We start from the raw sequence: 25,804 nt of genomic DNA on the forward strand, positions 1-25,804 counted from the left end.
GGGTACAACAGCTAAAGCTTGCCAAAGGTTTATTACACTTTTCAATGACCATGACCTAAGTCCATCTTTCCTGGTGAGAGAATTCAGATGTGTACATTTAGGGATAAGCAATTAACCACCTGGGAATCCAATCCAGGTTGATTGCAAGGTTGTCCTGCCTGGCCTGTAGAATAGCCTGTGGTCTCAAGAACCCCATCTCCCCTCCGTGGTATTATGCACTTCAGACATTTTATCCCTGAGATTCAAGTAAATGTATCTTTAGCACCTTTCTCTCCCCAGGGTGAGCACAAACAGGTGTACCACCTTAGTGACATTTAGAACTAAATTAGCCTAATCAGCTAAGAAAATAAAATAGCATCTGAAACAGTATCAGTAATAGTAACAATGGAAGTATTAATCGTTTAAATCTCAATGGATTTCCAACGCTTTCCATTTGCTGTGTTTTGACTACAGTTGCCTTATTTCATTTTGTTATTGCAGGGCAATCTTTTTCACCATAGCTTTTGTAGAATAAATTATTGTCCCAAAGGAGAGATTGCTCTGAATGCTCTTGAGCTAGTTCTTTATTAGCTGTAAAACTGATGTGGGGTTCCCATGCTAGTCTTCATCTTTGCATGATATGATTCTTTATTTCCTTTTCGATGCATCACTAGCAATGTATGCAACTGTTTCTCGCATGGATTTCCCGTACAGCATGGTGGTGCTTCCCACACCAGTCGCAATGGCCTCTGTGGAGGCACAGTGCTGGCGTGATCCATGTGATGGGCACGTGCACAGCACCACAAAGCACCGATGGTATGGAAACAGTTTTAGTGGCAGCTGCACTGCAGAGGTATTGTAATAAGCATAACTTTACTCAACTGTAAAGTCCCACATGAAAACTGGCAGCATGTATAAGAATTGCTGCCCTGATATAGAGAAAGTAAAATAAGCTATAAAAAATAAGGCCAAGCAAATTGGTAAGGCACAATGGCAAGGTGCTGTAGGAGAGGGTGGAGCCAGCTCCATTCAGACAGCAGACAGCCCTCCTACTAGAGCTCATAGACTGTGCCCCTTCCCAGCTGGCTTCATTGCGTTCAAAAGCACACTGATCAGAGCGGGGTGAGAGTCACTGGCATCACAGCCTCCTACTCCATTGCTCCCCCAGTGACCCACATCCCTTCCTGACCAACCAGTGTGTTTAGAGCAGCCAAGCCAGCTGGGAAGGGATGCTGGCTGTACACGTTTAACAGGAGGGATGGTCTGCTGTCTTCACACAACCTGGTCAGTGGGCTGGATACTCATGTCAGTTGGCTGGTAAGGGAGATGGGAGGCTGAGGGAGCAATTAAAGGACCCTGGGGAATCTGAGACCCAGAGAGATGCTGAATGGAGAGTGAGAGGATGAATAGCTGGAATATTATGCATAATATGAAGATCAATAATGTGCATATTAATATTGTGCAAATGAATGTATAAAATTCAGGCCATTAAAAGGCATGTGATTGATAATCTAAGTATTATTTATTGGTTGGCTGTATGTATGCATATATGGATTGAACATATTCTACAAAGTGTCATCTGTCTGGCCCATATAATTCTATTTTGCTTGCTTTCCTACTTTTTATTTCCATACAAAGTTGTTATTCAATTTTAGTTGAACCTAAATGTTAACTGGACCTAGTAAAAGTGACACATAGAAATTATTCAGCAGAAGCTGCTTCAGCTATTGGCCACAATCCAGTTCAATGTTAAGTGTATTGAAGCCCTGTTGATTTTGAAGCAATTTCTTCTGGATTCATCTGGAGAGCAGTGTGGTGTAGTTGTTAGAGTATTGGACTGGGACTTTGAGAGTCCTGAGTTCCAGTTCCCACTCAGCCATGAAGGTCATGGAGGGACTTTGGGCCATTCACTGACTCTCATCTTAACTTAACTCACAGGATTGTTGTGAGGATAAAATGGAGAGGAGGAGGAGGATCATGTAAGCCACCTTGGGCTCCTTGGAGGAAAGGTGGTATATAAATGTAACTAAAAAATAAATAATCCTTTGACTATGGATAACTTCTGAGCAAGTGAGAGCCAGGTTCTCACAACAGCTTCCATGTGCTCAGGAATTATCAGGTGCCTCTAGCAGTAACTGGTTTCAACAGCTGTCCCAGACACCCATGGGAAACCCCTTTCCAGCCCTCTGAGTACTGCCATTTGCCTACCCGCTGTATAGAATTGATGTTTTCTGGCAGCAGAGCGGAACAAGGTAGTTACTGCAAGGTGACGCCAGAGTGTGAGCGGGCCAGTGCTAGCAGTGGTGGGGGAATTCCTGTAGCAGCTGTCGGAACTAGTGTTTGCTGTGAACATTTACAGGCTTCTGAACGTAGTCACTAAGCATTTTTGTCTGAAGAATGTGGTGCATTTTAAAGTATTTTGAATAAATTGAAATTGAACGCTTGCTGCTTTTTATTGGGAGAATAGAAACGTACCTTACATCTTGTTTGTCTTGTTTCCTGTCTTAATTTACAGATACTGGCTTGGGAGATTCTGTGTGTTCCAGCCCAAGTATATCTAGTACCACAAGTCCTAAGCTGGACCCTCCTCCTTCCCCTCATGCAAACAGAAAAAAACATCGCAGGAAGAAAAGCACTAGCAATTTTAAAGCCGATGGTATCTCAGGCACTGCTGAAGGTATCTATTTTATATTGTCTTGGTGCAAACTCTTTGAGCTGATATGTCTCAAAAGACTCTCAGTAGTTCTCATGTAAGCTTGTGTTTGGGTTTTAATCTGATTTTTTGTTACTGTTTTGCTGGTGGCTTGGTATTATGTCCTGGAACAATTTTTAAAAAATTCTCTACCATTTTTCAGAGACAAACCACCTTCTAAATATAATTGACTGCTTTCATCTGTAAAAGCTCAGGCTGCAGTCCACTCAGTACCTCATGAATGAAGTGGATAGAGCCAGTGTGATCTAGTGGTTAGAGTGCTGGACTAGGGAGACTCGGGTTCAAGTCCTCACTTGACCATGAAGCTCACTGGATGATTTGGGGCCAGGTACTGACTCTGAGCCTAAACTACCTCACAGGTAGGTTACTGAGGATAAAATGGAGAGGAGGGGGACCATGTACGCCACCTTAGGATCCTTGGTGCAACTGATAACAGGATTGCAATATTGATATTAACCACTCATATGCGACATGTCATTTTCCCCCTATACAGTAATTTTAGTTTCAGCATTCTTTTGTCAGTGTTATTTGTGTCACTACAAACTGACAGCATTCTACAAATCAGTCAATAAATGCCTTGGATATTCATTTTTATGAGGTCAATAGGAACAGGTATTTTGTGTAATTTAACCACTGTTGTGCCCCTTGAGTTGAGGGTGCAGCTACTAGTACTCAGAGTGTTGCCACTGTTGATGGAATTCAGCTCATGGATAGCAGTGGGTGAATTTTAAAGCTGCAAGTTGGTGGATGCAATCTCCATTGAGCAAATGAATTGGTACTGATGCTTTTTAATAGGACATGAGGCTCAAAATATATTCTTTAATGGCTACAGTGGTTTTTAAGAGCAAACCTTGCTGTACCTGCACTGCCCAGAGGTCTGTATAAATCCGAGTGACTTTCTCATTATCCATTCAAAATATGAGCCTTCAGAATTTATTCTGTGCCTCTTTGCTGTGCTTAAGGTGACTCACAGCAATAAACTAAGTGATGGAAACTCACATTCTTCACCTTCCAACACAAGGAAAGCATAGCACCAGCACTCTAAAAACATTTTAATTAACAGTCGCAAAACCTAATAAAATGAAAACAGTAATATAATTACATTAATAAAAGCCCCAGCTGCATCCTCAGAGTTATTTGAAGTCTTGCTGGAATGAATGGGTCTTACCTTATCCTAAATACTGATAAAAATGTATATTTCTAGTTGAGTAGGTTCTTCATAGTCTCAGGACAACAGTGCAGAAGATCCTGCACATTATGGTTGTCTTGATCTCTTATATTGAGGGGACTAAAAGAATAACCATATACAGAGTAGATCTTGAAAGCTTAGTCTGGAGGGTGGGGAGGCTGCTGTATAGGGAGAAACATTCTCTAAGAACTTGGCCTGTGAAGGGCTTCAAAGGGAAGACTGAGAAGCCATTGCAATTGGACCTGAGGGCAGCATAACACCAGTTGAATATGCTCTTTCCCCTGTGAGATCAGATTCCACTGCAGAAAAAAAAATAAACAAGAAAACTGTCATTGCTGTAATCAGATGTTTACATTTTCTACATGTCCCTAACCAACTTGGTATAGACACATTGCTAACCATTAATTGGTTCAGTTTAATCTCTTTGCTTTCTCTGTGTCAGTCCTCTTTAATTTCTTCCCTTTTGAAAGTCATGCCCATTTTGCTAATCATTCTGTTGCCTTACTCTCCATCTTCTAACCAATGTGACATGATTGTAGGAGTCCCCAACCCTTTTGGGTCAGTGGGCATAGTGGAATTTTAAGAGAGTATCATGGGTGCTCTTATAAAATGGCTGCCATGGGAGGGCTTGCCCATTCATAAAATGGCTGCTATGGTCAGAATGGCCGGTAACAAACACTCATTTCCCAGAAGGCAAACTGGCAACACTTAAAAGGAAAGTAACTTTCCCAAAAATCAAAGTTCAAGACAGAGGTGGACTCTGAGCCCCAAAACACAAAACTACTCTTTTGAACCCAAATAAAGATGGAGCTGGAGGGGTAGCACTTCCTCTGCCAGCCACCAGCATGCCAGCCACCCAATTTAAATTTTAAAAAACCTTAAGAAGTAAAATTAAAATCAAGAGGGGCAGGGAGCCTGATGGGTGCTAAGAAAGATGTCTGCATGCACATTGGTGCCTGTGGGCACCACATTGGAGACCCCAGGATTATAGTGATATTGTTGTATTGTTTGCCCTTTTCCTTGTTTGTAGGATTGTTTTCTTTTCTTTTGTATACCTGAACTCCAACAAGAGAGCTCAGTGCTAACTGCTTGTTGTGTATCTTAGTGTGTACCATAAGGTCAACCTTGTTCAATGAATCTATATCTATAATCCATTAGCAAACTCTTCTGGCCAACGAGTTAGCCAAGGACTGTATTTGATGCATGTTAGGTAGTAACACTCTACCCTTGCCGGAAAAAAAAAGTCTCACCACCAGCCCACTTACCTCCACTTCTCCCCATATATCCCAAATACCCTGCTCTAATACTTAGACCCTGCTCTATAATACATGTAATGTCTCCTCCTTCCCTCTGCCCACCCTTTCTAACCACTGTAGGGAACCCCACTTGATACCAATATTTTAAGTTTGCTATTTTCCTAGAGGTAGAATTTTGTCCAGGGATCAATAGTAAGGATACATTCATTCCTTTATGGCACATATCCAGGTGTTTTACCTCTCTCTATTATTATTGGAGGCACAATTGTGCCTCCAATAGATAAGGTGATCAGTTAAAAAAGGATTCCACCAAGTTAAATGAAAATCAGGTGGTGGGTTATTCTAACCTTAATAAAATTGAAAGGGTTTCACCAATCTTCCTGAAAATTGCACGTGCCAGACAGAAATGTCTATTTTACATAACCTGAAAATTTCAGGAAGTTTGGTTAAAGATTGAGGGAGAAAGGGTAGTTAACAGAAAAAATAAATACACATGTGTTGGCAACCATTTGTGTCCATCATTGGCCAAAAAGCTGGAGGCTATATATGAAAACCATATATGTTTTCCTATTCCCTTTCTATTGTAGTTGGTGGGATGGAATTTCTTTTTTAAAACATTCAATTTACTTATTTTTAAAAAATAATTTTAATTGCTATAATGAATCCCTGTGAGATTTCATAAGCTGGCACTTGGAATGTTGGGTGGGGCGCGGGGGGGGAATAACTGCCATGTAGAGAAAAAGCAGCAGCAGCAGCTGACTTTCTGGGTCCTCTGTGTGTGTCTACGCAGATAAGCAGTCCCCTCAGTGTGACCAGACCCCACTGCTTCTGTTTACTGGTCTGCACTCCCAGCTGTTCTCCTTCTTCCTCTGCTCCCCCCTTTCCCCCTAATTGTTCGTGTTACTAAGGTCCCTTTTTCGATTCAAGTGCTGGGAAGAGAGGCCTAAGAAGGAAGCTATGGCATGGAATGGGAGTGAAACTTTCCTTCATAAGCAGGCCTGTCTTTCCTTGAGGGCAGAAAGTTTTGCTTTTGAGTATGAGAAGCAAGCACTTGTGCTGAACAATGGAGCAGTATGAGAAAAGTTAGTTACTCCCTGCAGCTAGCAGCTCCACAAGTCCGGAGTGTTCCCATGTACCCTGATAAGGCCTAGAGTAACATCAGCTGCCTAAAACAATAAGAAACTGTCCCTGCAGGTTTCCCCCCGCCCGCCCCCCCATGTCATTCAGAACCAAATTTTCCAGTTAGCAACTACAGAAAAGAGCCAATCAAAAATCAAATTGAGGGCTGTCAGGGTATTAAAGAAAGCAACACAAAACATGGCCCCTCCAGGAAATTCCTAACTTGTGTGGCAGATAACTTCCTCCTACAGAAAGTAGAGGAAGGAACTAGAGGATCAGCTATCCTTGACTTGATCCTAACCAACAGAGATGACTTAGTGGATAAAGTAGCAGTTACAGGAGCTCTGGGGGAAAGCGACCATGTTGTACTTGAGTTCTTGGTTCTAAGGGAAGCAAAAGCCAAGTGCAGTCAAACGCGTACCCTGGATTTTAGGAAAGCTGATTTTAATGAACTCAGAGCAATGATCACTAAGGTCCCATGGCAAGCGACGCTAACGAGAAAAGGAGTCCAAGATGGGTGGGAGCATTTAAAAAAGGAAATTCTTGAGGCACAATTACAAATAATTCCAACAAGAAGAAAAGGTGGAAGACAACAGAAGAAGCCAATGTGGCTTCACAAAAAGCTTAGGGATGACCTGAAAACAAAAAAGGACACATATAGGAAGTGGAAAGAAGGCCAAGTAACAAAGGAAGAGTACAGACAGGTAGCACAGAATTGCAGGGATGGCATCAGGAAGGGTAAAGCTGAGAACGAGCTGAGGTTAGCGAGGGATGCCAAAAGCAAGAAAAAGGCTTTCTTCAGCTACGTGCATAGTAAAAAGCAGAGGAAAGAAATGGTTGTTCAGCTATTAAATAAGGATGGCAAAATGATAACAGATGACAAAGAAAAGGCAGAGGTTCTCAGTTCCTACTTTGGCTCAGTCTTCTACCAAAAGAGGATCTATGACCCGCCCCCCCCCCCGCCCCCGGCAAAGGTGAAGTACAGGCTGAAGGGGCAGGATTGCAGCTTGAGATCGATAGGCATATGGTCAAGGAACACCTAATTACTTTGAATGAGTTCAAATCTCCAGGACCAGATGAACTGCATCCTAGAGTAATAAAGGAACTGGCGGAAGAACTCTCAGAGCCACTGTCTATTATCTTTGAGAAATCATGGAGGACGGGTGAAGTGCCAGATGACTGGAGGAGGGCTAATGTTGTCCCTATCTTCAAAAAGGGTAAAAAGGAGGAACCTGGGAACTACAGACCAGTCAGTCTGACATCCATCCCTGGGAAAATTCTGGAGCAGATGATAAAGCAATCCATCTGTAAGCACCTTGAAAACAATGCAGTGATTACCGGAAGCCAACATGGATTTGTCAAGAACAAATCCTGCCAGACAAATCTAATCTCATTTTTTGATCAAGTACCCTCCCTTGTGGACTGTGGGAATGCTGTAGACATCATATACCTCGACTTCAGCAAAGCTTTCGAGAAAGTGCCCCATGATATCCTGATGAGCAAACTAGCTCAAAGTGGGCTAGATGAAACAACCATCCGGTGGATCCACAGTTGGCTACAGAATCGGACTCAAAGAGTGCTTATCAATGGGACCTTCTCAAACTGGGGAGAGGTAACGAGTGGGGTACCGCAGGGCTCAGTCCTGGGCCCAGTGCTCTTCAACATTTTTATTAATGACTTGGAGGAGGAGGTGCAGGGAATGCTGATCCAATTTGCAGATGACACAAAAGTGGGCGGGATAGCTAATACTTTGGAAGACAGAAACAAAATTCAAAGTGATCTTGATAGACTGGAGTGCTGGGTAGAAAACAACTGAATGACATTTAATAGGGATAAATGCCAAGTCCTGCACCTAGTAAAAAGAAACCAAATGCACAGTTACAAGATGGGGGATACGTGGCTCAACAGCACTACAAGCGAGAAGGATCTTGGAATTGTTGTCGATCACAAGCTGAAGATGAGCCAACAATGTGATGTGGCTGCAAAAAAGGCCAGTGCTCTTTTGGGCTGCATTAATTGGGCTGCACTCAACAAGGTGGCCAAGCTTGCTGATTACTCCAAATTATTTAGGGCCAGTTAAAACAAAGTGGGATCGCGAAGAGCTCCAAAAGGATCACTCCATAGTGGAAAAATGGACATCAAAATGGCAAATGCAGTTCTGTGTAAGGACGTGTAAAGCGATGCACGTGGGGCAGGGGGGAACCCAACTTCACTTGTATGCTCGTGACTGACCAAGATAGTGATCTTGGGCTTATGGTTGACAGTTTGATGACAATGTCAACCCAGTGTGCAGCTGCTATGAAAAAAGGCACATTCCATGTAGTCCAAGGCATAATTAGGAAAGGAATCAACTTGGCTGAGGGGATGGGAAAATGCTGCAAGGCACTGATGTTTCAACACACTCTTAAAGTTGTGTGTACCACCCCATCCATGACTTTCTGGTTCAAGTCAGGCAAATATTGTATAAGGACAGTAATTTCACATCTTCTCAGGGCTATTTCTGCGGATTCAAACAAAAAGAAAAGTGCAAACTTCCCAGTTACACAGGGTTCTTTGTAGAACAGAATCAGAAGTATGCCATATCATGCACTCAGAAATTTTCATGAATTTTTATCACAGAAGTTTTCACACTGCCAGTCACTTTTTCAAAACCACTTTTGAGTGAGAGATATAGATTGAAATTGTATTTAAGCCTATTTATTTATTTATTGCGTTTCATTCTGCCTTTTAGCTCCAAAGTGGAGGTGACTTACAAAGATAGGAAATAAGACAGCCCCTGTCCACAGGCTTACATTGTTAAAGACATAACACAAAAGGAAAGGGGATTGGGAGGGAGGAGGAAACACAGAGCCAAGATGGAGAAGCCATGTGGTGTACCTGTTTCTCATTACACATTGCATGGTGCATACCAGAACACAATGCAAAAGGAGGATCATCAAATCAAACATGCTATAAAGGCTTTGGACAAGTCAGGTTTACAACCCAACAAACCACATGCACGTTGAACTCAAATAAACAGAAGTGAAGACAGTTCCTTCCTGTAGGCTTACAATCTAAAAAGACATGACACACAAGAACAAACGAACAGAGGGGGCACGGGGGAATAGGATGCAGTCCTAGGCACCTGTAGGCAGAAATAAGTTCTACAACTCCCAGCATTCCCTAGCCAGCCTTCTGGTAGGAATGGTGCTGCTTCTCACTCTCATCTCCCTCAGCACAGCCTGCTGGAATGGAATGTTTAGGCCGCCTTTAAGGATAGAACTTATAAGGGTAAAACTTACAGGATAAAAAAAATACAAAACTATACAAATGGACAATTTTTTAAAATAAACATTTTATTTTTGAAATAGATTATCTTTTTCTACAAGAAAATGGTGCTGAATCTGTAGTAAATGTATTCAGCATCAAGACAGCAGAAGCAAGCTCCATTTTATTTCTGCATTCATAGTTGTGATATAATTTAAGTGAATTTACACATCCTCAGAGTACTATTATTTTTTAATCACGGTTGGCAAACAATTGTACACCACGGATGGATGAGGCAGGGGTGTGAACTTGTTCCTGTATTCCAAAGTGCCTTTCTGTGTGATTCTGAGAATATCATGTGTTATTTTAATTACGATCATTATCACCAATGTTATGGTTTGGTGTGGTTTTGTGTATGTGTAAAGGGCGGGTGGTTCCTGCTGGCTTCCAAGGGATATCATCATCATTACATACAAAGGGATGCCGATACTTTCTCCTGAGTAGTCCCGTCCTCACTTCTTAGAAGTAAGATATGCATAATCTGGAGAGCTTTGGCTATTGGGCAGTACAGAAATAAATAAATAATTTTGTACTGTGCTGCTTCTGAGTAGGCCTGTGCTGGTGGATGCTTTGTGATGAATTTTTGGATGCTTTCAGAACAAAAGCATGGATGTTGGGAGGCTTTCAGAACTTATTCCTATGTTCCAATGGCTGATTTTCTATGTGGCTCTGAGATTATCACATCTTATTTTAATTATTATCATTGTTATTATGGCTGTGTGGACCCTCTGCTCCCATTCATCATCTTAAAGTCACCTGACTCTCTGTGAAATGGGAGTTATTGCTAGAACAGGAGAATGTGGATGCAAAGGAGTACTTTTGGGTGGTTATGTGACACCCCCCCCTTGTATGATTTGTGCCTCAGTTTACTCCTTCCGTGGTATGGGTCGGGGATTCAAAGACTGCTCCTCATCCACTGATCCGCCTTGGCTCCGTCTCTGATGAGCTCTTGGCTCTGCCTCTCATGACCCCTCCGCTATGCCTCTGCTGAGTTGCCCTCCATTCAGACTAGCCACCAACCTCCACTGTATGACAGTGGTGTTTAAAATTATGCATTGTTGGAGAAAGTGGATAGGGAGACATTTTTCTTTCTCTCTCATAATACTAGAACCCAGGGTCATCCCATGAAGCTGATTGGTGGGAGATTCAGGACAGGTAAAAGGAAGTACTTCTTCACACAGCACATAGTTAAACTATGGAATTTGCTGCCACAAGATGTAGTGATGGGCACTAATTTGGGTGGCTTTAAAGGGGCATTGGAGAAATTCATGGAGGATAAGGGTATCAAGGGCTACTAGTCATAATGGCTATATATCTCCAGTATCAGAGTCAGTATGCTTATTTACACCAGATGCTGGGGAACATGGGCAGGAGGGTGCTGTTGTACTCATGTCCTGCTTGTGAGTTCCTCATGGGCAGCTGGTTGGCCACTGTGTGAACAGAATGCTAGACACTTGGTCTTACCCAGCATGGTTCTTCTTATGTTCTTATTAGAGATACGACCTCAATGTTCAGAAACACTGTACCTCTGACTGCAAAGACAGAGAGAGACAGAGACAGAGAGAAAGATAGAGACAGACAGACAGACAGAGCAGTGTGTGTGTACAGCTTGGGGAGTCAAATTTGCTTTTCAAAAACCACGGAAACTCAATCATCAAAAAACCTGCTGGTTCAAAAGACCAGACGATAAGGCTATCTCACATTGGTCCAAATTCCACAAACTCAGGAAATTGGAAGCTAAGGCTGATACCTTATTGTGAGCAGTCATGATGTTGTGCAGTGTCACAAATTGTGCTTGCTTACATCTCACCCTCCATGCGCCCACACTTTTCCTGGGTCATTCAGTCCCACATCCAGATTGGGAGGATGGAGTCCCTGGGACCAGCAAAGATGCTCCATGCTGTCCTGGTCCTGTATTGCCTTATGAAGAATCTGAGCCTTACTGTATTGCTAGAGGAATCCTACTGTTAGGTGACTCACACCTTTATTCTCTGTGTCAACCAATGTCTTTACTGGGTGAGTTTATACTGAGAGATGGGTGTCTCCTTTAATGTAGCTGGGCTGAGAGCGCTACTACTGCTAATAGTGGTGTATGACATGTAGCTGTATTTCCTAGCAACAGTATGACTGGTCATGTTGCCAGTAATGGAGAGAAATGTCAAAGCGGGTTGGGGTGGGGGGTAGGGGAAATTGTTTCAAAGATTATTAGGAGGCTCCAAGAAAAAGTGGAACTTGGTAGTATGGAGGTGGGGAACATAATGATTTTGAGGAGAAATCAGTTGCTACATTTATTTAATTGAAGTACGTTTGTAGAGCACTGCCTTCTCTCTGCTAAGAGGTACTCACAGAGACTTACATAGAATATGAAGTTATACAATTGAACTCACAAACCTGAGCCCATACACCTTTTCTGGGGTGAAGTGATATTAGGAAGATGATGTCTGAAGCAAATAAGTAGTGTGTTGGAAGAGGATGTTTAAGCCTTCCACTAATCACTTGTTTTAATCTACAACAGCATACCACCACATTGTTTTATCTTCACCAAGCATCTCAAGATCCAAAGCAACCATGGGTAGGTCCTGCAGTATGTGTGCTAGTGGAAATCTCAATATGGTAGAGAATGAGTATTTTCCTTTCAGACTCCAAACCTAATCTGTCACAACCAAACATCTTGTATTAGAAAGAAACCCCCAAAATCCTGCAGCATGCCTACTTCTGGAAATCTCAGTGTGGTGTTGCATGATTTTTTTTTTTGTCTCATTCCTGTTGGTGCAATAGAAAAACCAGAATAAAAAAATTAAATTACAATGTAATACAGGCTTACCTGGTAGTGACATACAAAAATAATGTAAGGATGGTGGGGGGTGCTAGACGAGGCCTCCCTCTCACTGTTCAACCCATCCTGCAAGCCACTGGTGTAAACAACAAACACACATGGATCCCTCACAGTCGGATTCCTCTAGCAATACAGTAAGGATCAGATGCTTCATAAGGCAGTACAGGACCAGGACAGCATGGAGCATCTTTGCTGGTCCCTGTCCCATCCTCCCAATCTGGATGGGGGATTGAAAGACCCAGGAAAAGTGTGGGTGCATGGAGGGTAAGTTGTAAGCAAGCACAATTTGTGACATTGCACAACATCATGCCTAATCATGGGGAACGTCAGATAAGGCATCCGCCTTAGCTTCCAATTTCCTGGCTTTGTGGAGTTTGGACCAACGTGCGATAGCCTTATCGTCTGGTCTTTTAAACCAGCAGGTTTTTTTGATGATTGAATATATGTTAAAGTATTTTTAAAAATTCCAGTCTCTATTTTCAAGATCATTTCTTGGAAGTACACATTTTCTGAGCTTGTGTGTTTTAGCTTTGTTTTTGTTTGTTTTTGGCAGCATACTTAGTGAGCTAGCTCGCACATCACGATAAGCCACCCTGAGAACAAGTTACCATGAGTTGGCTAACCCATGATGGTGCTGATAGACAATCAGCCTCTCCAAGGCATGACTTAGCTTGTTTCCAATTTATTTCTCCCGCCCACTCCCTGCACACATCCCAGGAGCCTTTGTGGCACAACTCCTCTATATTCGTGTTGTGATGAGATGCTTTCCCTACCCTTTCCTGCCTTGCCTTGCAAGGCATCTGTGTGGGCATACATATGCCATATTTCCAGGGCGGGGGGCTTACCTTACTCTTTAGGATGAAGTGGCTGAGAGTTTATTTTCTTTCTGTAACACTTTTTAAAAAGCCTTCTTGGCTGCTAGTCGCAGCTTGTTCCTCTTCCAATCACAGTGATGCATGTATACATGATTGACTTACCTCTGGGAAAGCACATGCCCCTCCCCCCCCAGTTTGAGACCATGGCAATTCTGGAGGGGGGATTTAAGCTGTCCCCTTCCTGTGTTCATGCCAAAATCCCCTTCCCCCAGGTGAGGAATGGTTAAAAAAAGAAAAAATGAGACTTTTTCTTTTTTAAAAACCATTCTGGGGGCGCGGGGCAGGAGGGAATTTCAGCATGAAAACAGGAGGGGGGAAAGCTTATATACCCCCTTACAGAATTGCCATGATCCCAAATTGGGAACATGCACTTATCCAGAGTAAGGATATGCATACCTACATAGCTGTGCTAATTCAGCTCACAAAGGGATAGAGTCCTGTCAAATGAAGCGCAGAGCTGGAGGAGGCGAAGCAGAGGGCACTGCAAGGAGCAGTCAGGTTTTTTGCTGCTCTTGCTGAGCCCCTGTGTAGCCCTTTCAAACAAGCCATGCAAAACCCACTCTGCCAGGTTCGGACATCACAACAAGCCACCCTGAAAACAAGCCAACGTGAACAACCTGATAACAAGCCATGGGTTCTCAGCATGGCTTATTCGTGGGGAAAAAAAAGCCACCCTGTGGAAATGGTGCCGGGTTCGGATGTCACTACAGCCTACCATGGGTAATTACTCCTGGTGGGTTGTCTTGTGGTGGGAACCAGTTCTCTGTGGGCGATTTCACACATCACAGTAAGCCACCCTGAGAATAAACCACGGTGAGGGTGTGGCTTGTCCATTGCGCCCAACAGAGAATCACCTGCTCAGCAGCTTGCCATGGCTTGTTTCTCCCTCAGTCTCTCTCAGTCCCCCAGGCCGCTCCTGGCACATTTCCCAGGGGCCTTTACAGCAGAAATCCTCATTTCTTAGTTCACTACATCAGTACCCTTTCTGCAATAGGTCCTCTGGGGTTACTGGCTGTCGACGGGAAACTCCCTCCCCCACATCGGATTGTCAAAGAGATGTAAATTTCTGAGCTCTTATGAGTGTATTCCCGCATTTACAATTTTTTATTTTATTTTAAGGGTTTTACACAAGTGCACGGTACCACAAAACTGCCTGTCTTCTACTGAGCCCAGCATAGCAATATCCCCTCTTGTCAATTTCATCCTCCACTTCGATGCTTCCCCAGCAAAAGTCCCCACCTCCCACATCAGATAGCAAAAAGGAAATAGTTTTATGAGCCCTTGTGAGTATGCAAACACATTTGTAAATTTATTTGGGGGAGGAGGGTCTTGTGCAAGTGCTCAAGACCGCTTGTTCTCTATTTAGCCAAGTTTACTGATATCCCCCTCTTGTCAGTGTCCTTGCCAATTTCATACTCCACTTCAGAGCTTCCCTTGCTAGTAAACACCTTTTTTCTAAGGCATTCACATTCTACTGAAGTAGTAACACCTGCCGCTAAAACTCCTTCCCTCCTGCAGCCGCCACCTGCTCTCCCCCCCCCCCCGTGCTTGTTGTTTCCCTCCACTGGTCTCTGTTGCTAGCTGTCAGATCTACATAAGGGTTACAGAGCAGTGAGTGGGGTCGCTATACATACGCACACTTCAAGGCAGAAAAGGGACTGAGTGGGTAAAGATATGCAAATTTCAAGGCAGACAAGTGAGACAGTCTGCTAAAAGTATGCAATTTCATGGCAGAGTAGTAAATGGAGAAGAAAATTGCAGAAATGTCAAGGCAGAGCAGTAAAACTGAGGGGGAAATTATGCAGAACATGATGTTTGCCAGTAGCAAATATTCACTTCTTTGCATTTGTGCAAGACTGAAAATAAATAATTTTAAAAATGTTCTTTCTCCAAGATTTCTATGAAAACAATTTTTTATAATCCATCCTGAGGCGGGGGTGGGGGGCTGAGAAGGGATGAGGGGGAATGGAGGTGGCACTAGCGAGATCGTGAGGAGTGGCAGGGGGTTTTGCCACTCTTGCTGGGCAGCTTTGTAGCTGTTCCCGACAAGCCACAATAAAAACCCCTGCCAGGTTCAGTCATCACAACAAACCACCCTGAGAACAAGCAACCTTAAACATCCCTACTAGAAGCCATGGATTCTCAAGGTGGCTTGTTTGTGAAAAACAATCCACAATGAAAAAACTGCTCTGGGGTTCAGATGTCACGCTAAGCTACCCAGCAACCACCCACAATAACAACCCACCATGGCTTAGCATTATGTGAGAACCAGGTCTGTGTGAGTGCAGACTATGTGTGCAAGCATCTCGACTTGTTGTTATGTGCACCTGGTTGCTGTACTCCACCTGAGCAAAAGTATCTGTTGAAGCAGATAGACTGTTGAATGAATCAACAAGTTAACATACTGAAAAGTAACTCAATCAAGATTTTGAAAAAAATAGTAGCAAATATTTTACTTAGCTATCTTAACCTCTTATATTTCTCCACAAAGATGTAGTCAATTATCTAATTGTAGTTATGATATTTCTAGTTGTAGTTGTGATCTATACTTTGCCTCTCTGAAAGTTACCACCTATTCAGTGTCCCAAAAAAAGAGAAGTTAAGCTGCAATACCACTGAACATCAGCTACTTCATTCGCTGTCTTATAGGAGACATAATAGTGGACTATAATAGTACACTTCAGAAGCAGGAGGGCAGAAATTAATAAAATCTAAACTGAATTCACAGAGTTTCACTTTTAAGCAAGGCACAAAGGTCACTGGTTGAGAACCTTCAGCGTCAGTTGTCACAGTCTATCTGACATAAAAGGAATGCTGTTGAAAGATGGTTATGTTGATGCTGAGGAGTGAAAGATATGGGAGGAGAAACTCATCTATTGTTTTAAGCCACTTCATTCCAGACTAAACAAGTTGAAAGCTTTCTTCTGCTCTTTCAATACTTGTTAACTTCAGGGTCAGGAGAGGCTGCAAGTTACGCCTTCCCAGTTGGAAGGAAGGGTGTCATGGTAGCCAACAGGAAAATGGATTCTTGAAAGGGCAAGTACTAGGATGAATTGTTTTATATTATACTCACCTGCATAACTGGAAATCCTCAAACAGAAAACTACAGAATAAAGTTTAAGTTGCTTGAATCTGTGGGAAATCAGTGAGTATGTTGCACACCTGGTATTTTATTAGGTGTGTTGTAGTTCATTGGTACAGTAAGAAAGCATAACAACAAGTTCTCAAATACTTGGGTAAGGACATGACAACTAAGAATATTGCTAAGGGTACCTGGGGGGTTTTAGTGGTTGTTGAAGGTATTTTGTCTGTTTGCTTATTGCCTATTAGGTGCAAACATTTTGGAATTGAAGCAGTTTAATATGCTAGCAGCAAGACCGCAAAGGGATATATAACCTATTTTTCCCCTTTGAATTCTCTTTAGCTGCCATCAGAGAACTGCTGAAGTCTACAAAGCAGTTTGAGGATTTGGTGCATAAGCTACTTACTGGGGAAAAGCAGAGTGGCAGGTGTGGTGAGGGTGGGGAATACACACAGAGAAACAGCCACTGTACAAATCTCCGTAACAGTCTGAATACAAGCAACCCATACAAGCCACACAGTGTTGAAGTTCAGTTGTACATCAGCAGAATTGTAGGATCTACACCACACACCAGTCTCGTAGCCTCTGGTTCCAGTAGTGCTATCAGCACCAGGATGTCTTCTGCCAGGTTGTTTCTGATGTTAGAGACACAATGTGTCCCTCCCTCCCACTTCTGCAGTAGCAGGGCTTCTGCTTCCCACTGTGCACAGACTGCCTTTGTATTCACTTCATTTGCTTCTTAAGGTGTATTTGAGCTTTCATTTGCAGAGGGAGAAGGGAAATCCTTTCAGAATCCTATAGAGTCAACTGCCCACATTTTTCAGTGGTGTTACTTGGGAAGGGAAAATTAAAATGTTTAGCTAAAAGGAAACAATTTGCTGTAGAGTTATGCATTCTGTATCAGGTAATAGATTCTGTGCCACACATTGTATATAGGAGCCCACATTATTTCTGTTGTGGTACTACATTGTGCTACTTCTAATGAAAATTGGCTTTATAATGGCTTTTTTATTTCTTATCCGATATGTAATGAGTTTGTAACTTCCTGAATCAAATATTTTCTGTTTAATCAGTTGAAAAGCTAAATTTGCAGAAAAGTTGTGGATATTTTCAATATGAAGGGAATCTTTATTTATTATCTGGTATTCTTGTTCCTTAATTAAAGGACAACTAGCAAAGCAGAATAACGGCTTGTTTGTGCTTGCTACTTCTGCTTGGAACAGTAACCATCTTTACTGAGAGAAGAGTTTGTCAGGTGGAGAAATGAGCACCTCAGCTTTTGATGCTATAATGAAGAAGAAGGTTTTGAAAATCCATATCTCTATTTACTTCATATTTTCAGTCATTCAGTCTTCTGCAAAATCAGTATATTGCTAAAATCTAATAATATTTTATTTAAATTGGCTGGTTGTTAGAATCAGTCAACCTTCAGTCAGTATACCTTCTATGTGTTCTACCATTCCTGCCATGTTTTGAGACACTTGGATAGCTAGCTTTTATATTTATGCTAGTAGGATATAATTTCAATTCTTCTACCTTTCCATCACAGGTTTGTCTTGTTTGTAAGATGCAACATATATATATAAAATACATGAAGTACGTAAAAAAATAGCTTCAGCTGGCCATTCAGTTTACTAGTCTCCCTTCTTTTCACAAAGTAATAAAATATTTTTGGTACATAGAAAATTGACCTTTTTCCTCTAAGGTAATAGTTTTTCCTATTTTAGCAAGGCTTATCAAATGATTAATTTAATGGCAAAGATCAGTTGATAAAAATAGTGAGTACAGTTTAATTCTGTTTAATTTTTAAAAAAATCAAGCAAAACGAAATTGAGTTTCTCTTAAGCTGATTTCTGTTTTTTCTTAAAAGTCCCTTTCTAGTTGTCACACAGTGATGTGATCATTATCTGTCACCTCATCGCCTTGCTGCCTCAATACGCAGTAAAAAAAAAAAAAAGGGACCAGAGAAGCTTGTGAAGTATGACTTCCTATCCCAAGACTCATTGCCTGTGATTCGTACCGCTTGACAGTAATGATCTTATTACAGTACTCTGGACCTTGAAGAGATTTCATGAGGAGAGTGAAAGGACGTGCCTCCATGTAATCAAGTGGCGCTGAATATTCCACGCGTTTTTGATCACATACTGATTGGGCACAGTTTTAGCCCATCTTCTAGTCAATTATGCATGGCCCCTTGTGCTCTTGTGATAGTCAGAAACATTGATAGCGGTTGTCTGGGGTTTGGCAGCCAGCCAACAGTTTGAAGTGCCTTACGCATAGTCATTCCAGGATAAGTGCTTTTTAGTTGGAATTGATTACCTTTCTTTAGCTTTTGCTTAATAGCAAAACTGCATTGGAGAGGGCTTCAGGTGAAAAATGGACATATTAGCCATTTAGAGTATCTGAACTCCTAGTCAATTTTTTTAGTCTTCCCTTGTTTCTGTCTAATTTATATTTAATGATGTAATGTTTAATAATATTTAAAATATTTATTTTCAGTTGCTGCCAAACATCTAAGTTGAACATTAGAGTGCCAGTTTTTAGGTTTAACAAACTAATCCACTATAATTTTTAAGTTACTAGAGGATTTGCTGGTATCTGCTGAGATGACCTCTTAATTTTCTAATCCTATAATAATAGGATTTGAAATTGTTGCATTCAAGTCTTTCTGATAGTCTTGTGGGATTTCTGTCATATAAATACTATGTCCTTGGTGTTGTCCACAATAAACATCAAGACAAGTTTCTTGTTAAAAAACCTGCCTTTCATCTTTCTCAGATAATATAATAATAGAGGATTAAAGAAACCTAGCACCAAAGATTTTAAACAAACTGCCTTGGAGTGAATCTGTTCCTTAATTAAGCCAGTATCAGAATCTGGTGTTTGGGGGACAATCCAGCTCTTGGCAATTGTCCCATGGGGTGACCCAGAGCTCTGGTTTGTCTCTCATTTTATTTTATAATTAAGATGTGTGTGTGTCCACCCCACCTACTGGAAGAATATGACATCATCAATATTGATGATACCCAGTTCTGCTTTTCCATTTTGCATCTTATCAGGAATGATAGACTGATTGAGGATGAATAAACTGAATCCACATAAGTCTGAAGTTGTGGTGGTTAGGGAATCTAGGTGAGCCTGAAGATATTAATGTATTTCTGTGGAAGATCAGATATACTGTTTGAGAGAGGTACTGTATCTAGCACGTATCCTGGGCACCTAAACAATGGTGGTGGCTGTGACTCTTTTTAAATCGATGACATCTGAAGTCCTCTCATTCTCGAAGAGCAGGAAAGTTGTCATTGTCATTTGTGCTTTAGTAAGTTCCAAGTATGATGTGGGGCTGCCTTTTGAAGGCTATCTGGAAAAAATTGCTTTACAAATCTGTGGTGGGGGGGGGGATCTTCAAGAATCTCTCCTGCAATGATGTGATCCACAGGTAGCCTTGCTCCATATATCATTGGCCACATAAGGGGAGATTCTCCCCAGGGAGGACCAGCAGAGCACTATATTGCCTATTTTCATGCACATTATTTTCCCCTCAGTGCTCTGTATGTTAATAAACATTTTTCTTGCATAGTTTCTCTCTCTCTCTCTCTCTCTCTCTCTCTCTCTCTCTAAAATTGTTATTCTACAGAGAAATGTGGCATATTTCTAAGGAATAAAATATAAATTACAATCTTAATATGTAGAACACACAGCAAGGCGGTCTTTTAGTAAACAACTATTCAATGAAGTTAACAAATATAAGCCAAAAGAAAAAAAATGTAATACTGAATAAATTCTGTTTCCCAGCATTGAAAGATTTAACTCTTCTTATTAGGTCGAATATAATTGCAAACTACTGTAGTGCTAAAACTAATAGTTAACTATATTAATACAGTTAAAGCATTTCTTTTACACAGGTATTTCCATAAAACTTAACAAATGTTTTATTGATGGATTTGCAGTTTATATGGTGGTTTGATTCTAAGCCATTTTGAGGCTTAAATGTGATTGGGAAAGTTGAATGTAATTTCGGTTTGTAGAAAGGATTATTACTGCTGCAGATATATGAAAGAAATACATAGGTAAAAGAAATAATACACAAAATGTTTCTTTGTCCCTAGATCAAACAAATCTCAATCTATTTTCTAATGGTAAACAATGCAAATTGTGGGCGCCAGTGTTATAAATTGCTGGGATTACAGGGTGAGATACAGGCTGAGACTCAAATGCAATTTCTAGAACATCTTTATTTTAATAAGATGTGGTTAAATTCAATCCATTCACACTTTCCACATTCACTCAAATAGTTACCAGTGTTGGAGCAACACTACTTGGTGGCCAACTGAGGTCATGTACCCAGAAGTAGGAGGTGTGCCAGCATGCTAGCTGCTTCTCTGGTGTCCATGTCTTCCTCAAGAGTTCTGCTGATTTTGGTGTATCTTAAATACTATTTCTTTCCAAGTCATGCACAATGTGGAGAACACGTCTCTTGATTACATGTCCTGGTTGTTCATTAATTAGGCTTATCCTACCAGTACCCTCATATCAAACACCAGCCTGAGCTGTACTAGAATACGTCACCCTTTCTCCATTGACTATCAGTTTCAATCTCTGTGCCCTGCTCTAGATCGAGTCTTGACTGTTTGCAAGCAAGGACAGGGAGCAATGCAATAGAGTAGTCCAGTTGGCAAGCAAATGGTCACGCACACAGGTTTCAGTCCAAGGAGGTTTAAGCTAACGCAGGAGTGGTCAAAATCCAGGCAGAGGTCAGAACACAGGCAGGCAGGCAGGCAACAAGGATCAGGCAGCACCAGGAGTAGTCAAGAAAACAAGCAAGAGGTCACTGAGCAGTCCCAAAGGTCAGAAACAGAGCATCAGTCACAGGGCACAATTCAGGAGACAAGGTACACAGCAGAGGTTGGATGGACCAAATTATTCCAACACTGGGTGGGTTTCCAGTGAAGGCTTTTAAGCCCAAAGCCAGCCAGACCCCACGCAGAGCTCAGCTGCAGCAATCAGAGCTCCCTTTCCAGAACCTACTCCTGAGTAAACTACCAGCAAACTTCTGTACCAGCCGCAGCTTCTGAACTGTGTTCAAGGGTAACCCCACATAGAGTGCATTACAGTAGTCTAGACAAGAAGAGACCAAGGCATGTACTACCAATGGGAGCAGATGGTCGGGAAGGTAGGGGCGCAACCGCCATATCAGATGGAGTTGGTACAACACTGTCTGGCTCACAGCTGACACCTGAGCCTCCATGGACAGCTGGGGGACTAAAATGACCCCCAGGCTGCAGACCTGGTCGTTCAAGGGTAGCTGTACCCCATTCAACACCAGGTCAACATCCCCCAACCTCCTCTTGTCTCCCACCAAAAGTACCTTGGTCTTGTCAGGGTTCACCTTCAGCTTATTCCTCCCCATCCAGCCACTCACCATCTCCAGACATTTGGACAGGGATTCTACGGCCAACCTTGGTGAAGATTTGAACGAGAGGTAGAGCTGCGTGTCATCTGCATATTGATGACACCGCACCCCAAACCTCATTATGATAGCCCCCAGCGGCTTCGCATAGATGTTAAATAGCATCGGGGAGAGGATGGAACCCTGTGGCACCCCACAAGTGAGTGGCCACGGGTCCAAAACCTCCTCTTCCAGTGCTACCCTCTGGTACCTGCCGGAGAGGAAGGACCGGAACCACCGTAATACGGTGTCTCCAATGCTCATCCTCTCTAGGCGGTCCAGGAGGTTACCATGGTCAACGGTATCAAAAGCTGTTGAGAGGTTGAGGAGAACAAGGAAGGAGCATTCACCCCTATCCAAAGCCTTCCTCATATCATCCACCAAGGCGACCAAGGCCATTTCTGTCCCATGCCCAGGCCTGAAGCCTGATTGAAATGGGCTAAATTCAATATTTTTTTCTAACATTCAATAAATATTTATTTATCTGCTACATATGCCACCCAATAATAAAGGTTTTCTGGGCACTTTACACTAAATGTTTAAAAGTATTAAAATATGAAATCTAAAACAGAATAAAACCAGCAACAGCATAAAAACAGAGTAAAACCAGCAACAGTAAATAACAGTATTACAAAGGATCTTAAAGCAGTAAAAGATTTTACCTGCAAAGTCGATTTCAGAGAGTAACATTGTGTGACTATTCCTTGGCCCCTTGGCAATTGAGCTGTGAGGCTCCATAGAGAACCATCTTGTGCCCAGTGTTGTTGAACATCTATATGAAGCCACTGGGAGTGGTCATTAGGGGACTGGGAGCAAAATGCCATCAGTATGCTGATGACACCAAGCTCCAGATCCCTGTGACATCTGAATCGGGAGAGGCTGTGCAAGCCCTGGACCAGTGCCAGAACTCAGTAATGGGCTGGATGAGGGCCAATAAACTGAAGATGAATTCAGGCAAGACAGGAGCCCTGTGGGTGAGTGGTTCCCAAGTCCAGGAGATAGGCTTACCTCCTGTTCTGGATGGGGATGCACTCCCTCTGGAAGATCAGGTTCATAGTCTGGGGGTACTCCTAGATCCATCACTCTCGCTGGAGGCCCAAGTTGCCATGGTAGCTCAGAGTGCCTTTTACCAGCTTTGACTGGTACACCAGCTACAGCCTCTCCTGGACAGGGCAAGCATGGCCACAGTGGAACAGGAGCTAGCAACCTCAAAACCTGATTACTGCAATGCGCTATATGTGGGGCTGCCTTTCAGGCTGGTGCAGAATGCAGCAGCTTGGCTGTTGTCAGGATCTCCCCCTTTTCAGCATGCAACTCCTTTGCTGAGGGAGCTGTTGTTGTTGTTGTTCAGTCGTTCAGTCGTGTCCGACTCTTCGTGACCCCATGGACCATAGCACGCCAGGCCTTCCTGTCCTGCGCTCTCTCCCGGAGCATGCTCAAGTTCATATTCATTGCATCCGTGATGCTATCTAGCCATCTCATCCTCTGCCGTCCCCTTCTCCTATTGGACACCTTCCGACCTGAGGGGCTCATCTTCCGGCGTCATATCTTTTAGCCTTGTGATACGTTCCATGGGGTTTTCTTGGCAAGAATACTGGAGTGGGTTGCCATTTCCTTCTCCAGTGGACCACATTTTGTCAGAACCCTCTGCCATGACCTGTCCGTCTTGGGTGGCCCTGCACGGCATAGCTTATGGCTTCACTGAGTTACGCAAGCCCCTTCGCCACAACAAGGCAGTGATCCATGAAGGGGGAGGGAGCTGTACTGGCTGCCTATTCACTACCGGGTCAGGTTTAAGATTTTGGTACTAGTGTATAAAGCCCTAAACAACTTGGGACCAGGATACCTGAGAGAGCACCTTCTCCCTTATCAACCTGCCTGGTCACTGAGGCATACTCCTGGTGGTTCCTCATGGACCTGTGGCCTGACTGGAATCCACCCAGAGAAGAGCCTTCAGTAGGGTGGCTCCCTTTCTGTGGAACTACCTGCCTCTGGAAGTCAGGCAGGCACCAGCACTGTGTTGTTTTCAGTACCTGCTGAAGACTTCTTTATTTGAAGATGACATCCTTGATTGACCATACCATGATTTTAATGGTATTCTGTTTTTAAAAACTTTTAATAAAGTTTAAAATTTACTATGATTTTAATAGTATTCTGTTTTTAAAAACTTTTAATATGGTATTTTATTTTATTCACCTTTTTATTCACCACTCCAAAATCTGTTTAGATGTGGAGTGGTATATAAGCATAAATAAAGAAATAAAACCCTGGGAAAATAAAAATGTCTTCACCTGGTACCAAGAAGACAATAACATTTGTGCCAGGAGATGTCCTCCCCTTCGGGGACGTTCACAACTGGGATGTCGCCGTTGAAGAGGCCTTCTCCTTAGTTAGTCACCCACTGTGCTCCATTTGTTGGGGTACCTAGAGAAGAGCCTCAGAAGACAATCTTAAAGTCCTGGTGGGTATGTTAAGTTAGTATAATGCAAGTGTTATTGTTAAACAAATTCAAAGCTTTACTTTAAAATTATTTTTATTGGAATACTTGTAAATATTTTAAGACATAACTAGATAATATACACTTCCCTTGTATTATTTAAATGAAAGCACTGAAAACTGGTAATGTACGATTTTAGCAAGCCTGAAGAACTGTGCACATCAGTATATGTTTCCTAGAGCTAGACGCTTGAAAAAAGATTTTTACACATGAAAAAGCATCTTGCATACTGTTCACAACTTCAGAGTGAGATGTAGGTACTATGAGAGGGGCTGTGACAGTCTTCAAGGACTATTTCCAGTGCAATGTCTGACACAGCCCTGGCGCAAGCTCCCCACTGCCTGAGGTGGGAGAGCAGACATGCGCCACTGCCTGCCATTGCCACCACATGCCCCATTGCTTCCATGACTCCTTCCTTGCCTGCCCGCCCACCCTCATTGCCCCCACCGTGTCTCCTACTGCCTTACCTGTACTGCTGGCAATCTTCAGGTGCACCCCTCCCACAGTATCTAGCTCTGAGGAAGGATCCTCTCAGAGCAAGGCATTTGGGCCTGGTCAGCTCTTTGAAGAGCTGCGCCAGCTCCTTTTCTGGCTGATGTGGCTCATCATAGAGCCCTCCCATTGGCTCGCTCTGACAAAAGTTATAGCGCAAGCCAGATGGCAGGTGGCTGCTCTAGAGAGTCCTGCCACCACTCTCCAGCTGTGATGTTTGCCACTGTGGGAGTGTGGAACTGGCAGGGCTCCCTAGAGCAGTGGTCTCCAAACTTTTTTGATCACGCACCCCTATCAATAAAAATTTTTTAGCACGTACCCCCAATATATGCATATTTATTTATAAATGATATACATGTACTACTGTACTAATATATTATGTACATTATAAAATACACACAAAAATGGAAATTTAAAAAGATGAGATAAAGAAATAAACAATATTTTAAAATTTTATTTAATGTAAAACAAAAGCTTTTTGCTTTCACTAAAAAATAATATTTTTAGTGAGAGCAATGTGATTGAAGATGCTTCATTATTTTTTAAAATCTCGGTTTAACACTTTTATTTATTAATTATTTTTGTATTTACAATATTTATATACTGCTCCACATCAGAAGATTTCGGAGCGGTGAACAACATGATAAAAGAATAAAACAACAGGTTAAAAGACTTAAAACATTTTGTAAAAAGACAAACCCCAACAAAGTGGAATTTAACAAACCACGGCTGGTTGTGCAAGGAAGGCCTCTTGAAATAACGTCTTCAGGAGGTGCCGGAAGGAACACAATGTTGGTGCCTGCCTGACCTCTAAAGGCAGGAAATTCCACAGGAAGGGGGCCACCACACTGAAGGCTCTTTTCCTGGTGGACTCCAACCGGGCCATGTGGATCCACCAGGAACATGCCCTCTGATGACCTCATTGACCAGGCAGGTTGGTAAGGAAGGAGGCGCTCTCTCAGGTATCCTGGTCCCAAGTTGTTTAGGGTTTTGTAAACCTTAAACCTGGCC

The 25,804-nt window shown here is 42.5% G+C and overlaps 1 protein-coding gene across 3 annotated transcripts in view; it reads left to right on the plus strand.

Annotated features, from left to right (window-relative positions):
* The window catches only part of AGAP1 (ArfGAP with GTPase domain, ankyrin repeat and PH domain 1), a 544,363-nt gene that overhangs the window by 372,171 nt on the left and 146,388 nt on the right, over window positions 1-25,804 (plus strand). For all 3 annotated transcript variants that reach the window (XM_084820148.1, XM_084820158.1, XM_084820167.1), the window contains one exon: window positions 2,495-2,656. In XM_084820148.1, coding sequence (XP_084676274.1) covers window positions 2,495-2,656 — 162 coding nt within the window. The remainder of the gene's footprint in view (window positions 1-2,494; window positions 2,657-25,804) is intronic.

The sequence above is a fragment of the Heloderma suspectum genome, chromosome 1, assembly GCF_057233095.1.
Source record: "Heloderma suspectum isolate Gila_16-S chromosome 1, 16-S_ref, whole genome shotgun sequence".
In the NCBI taxonomy this organism is placed as follows: Eukaryota; Metazoa; Chordata; class Lepidosauria; order Squamata; family Helodermatidae; genus Heloderma; species Heloderma suspectum.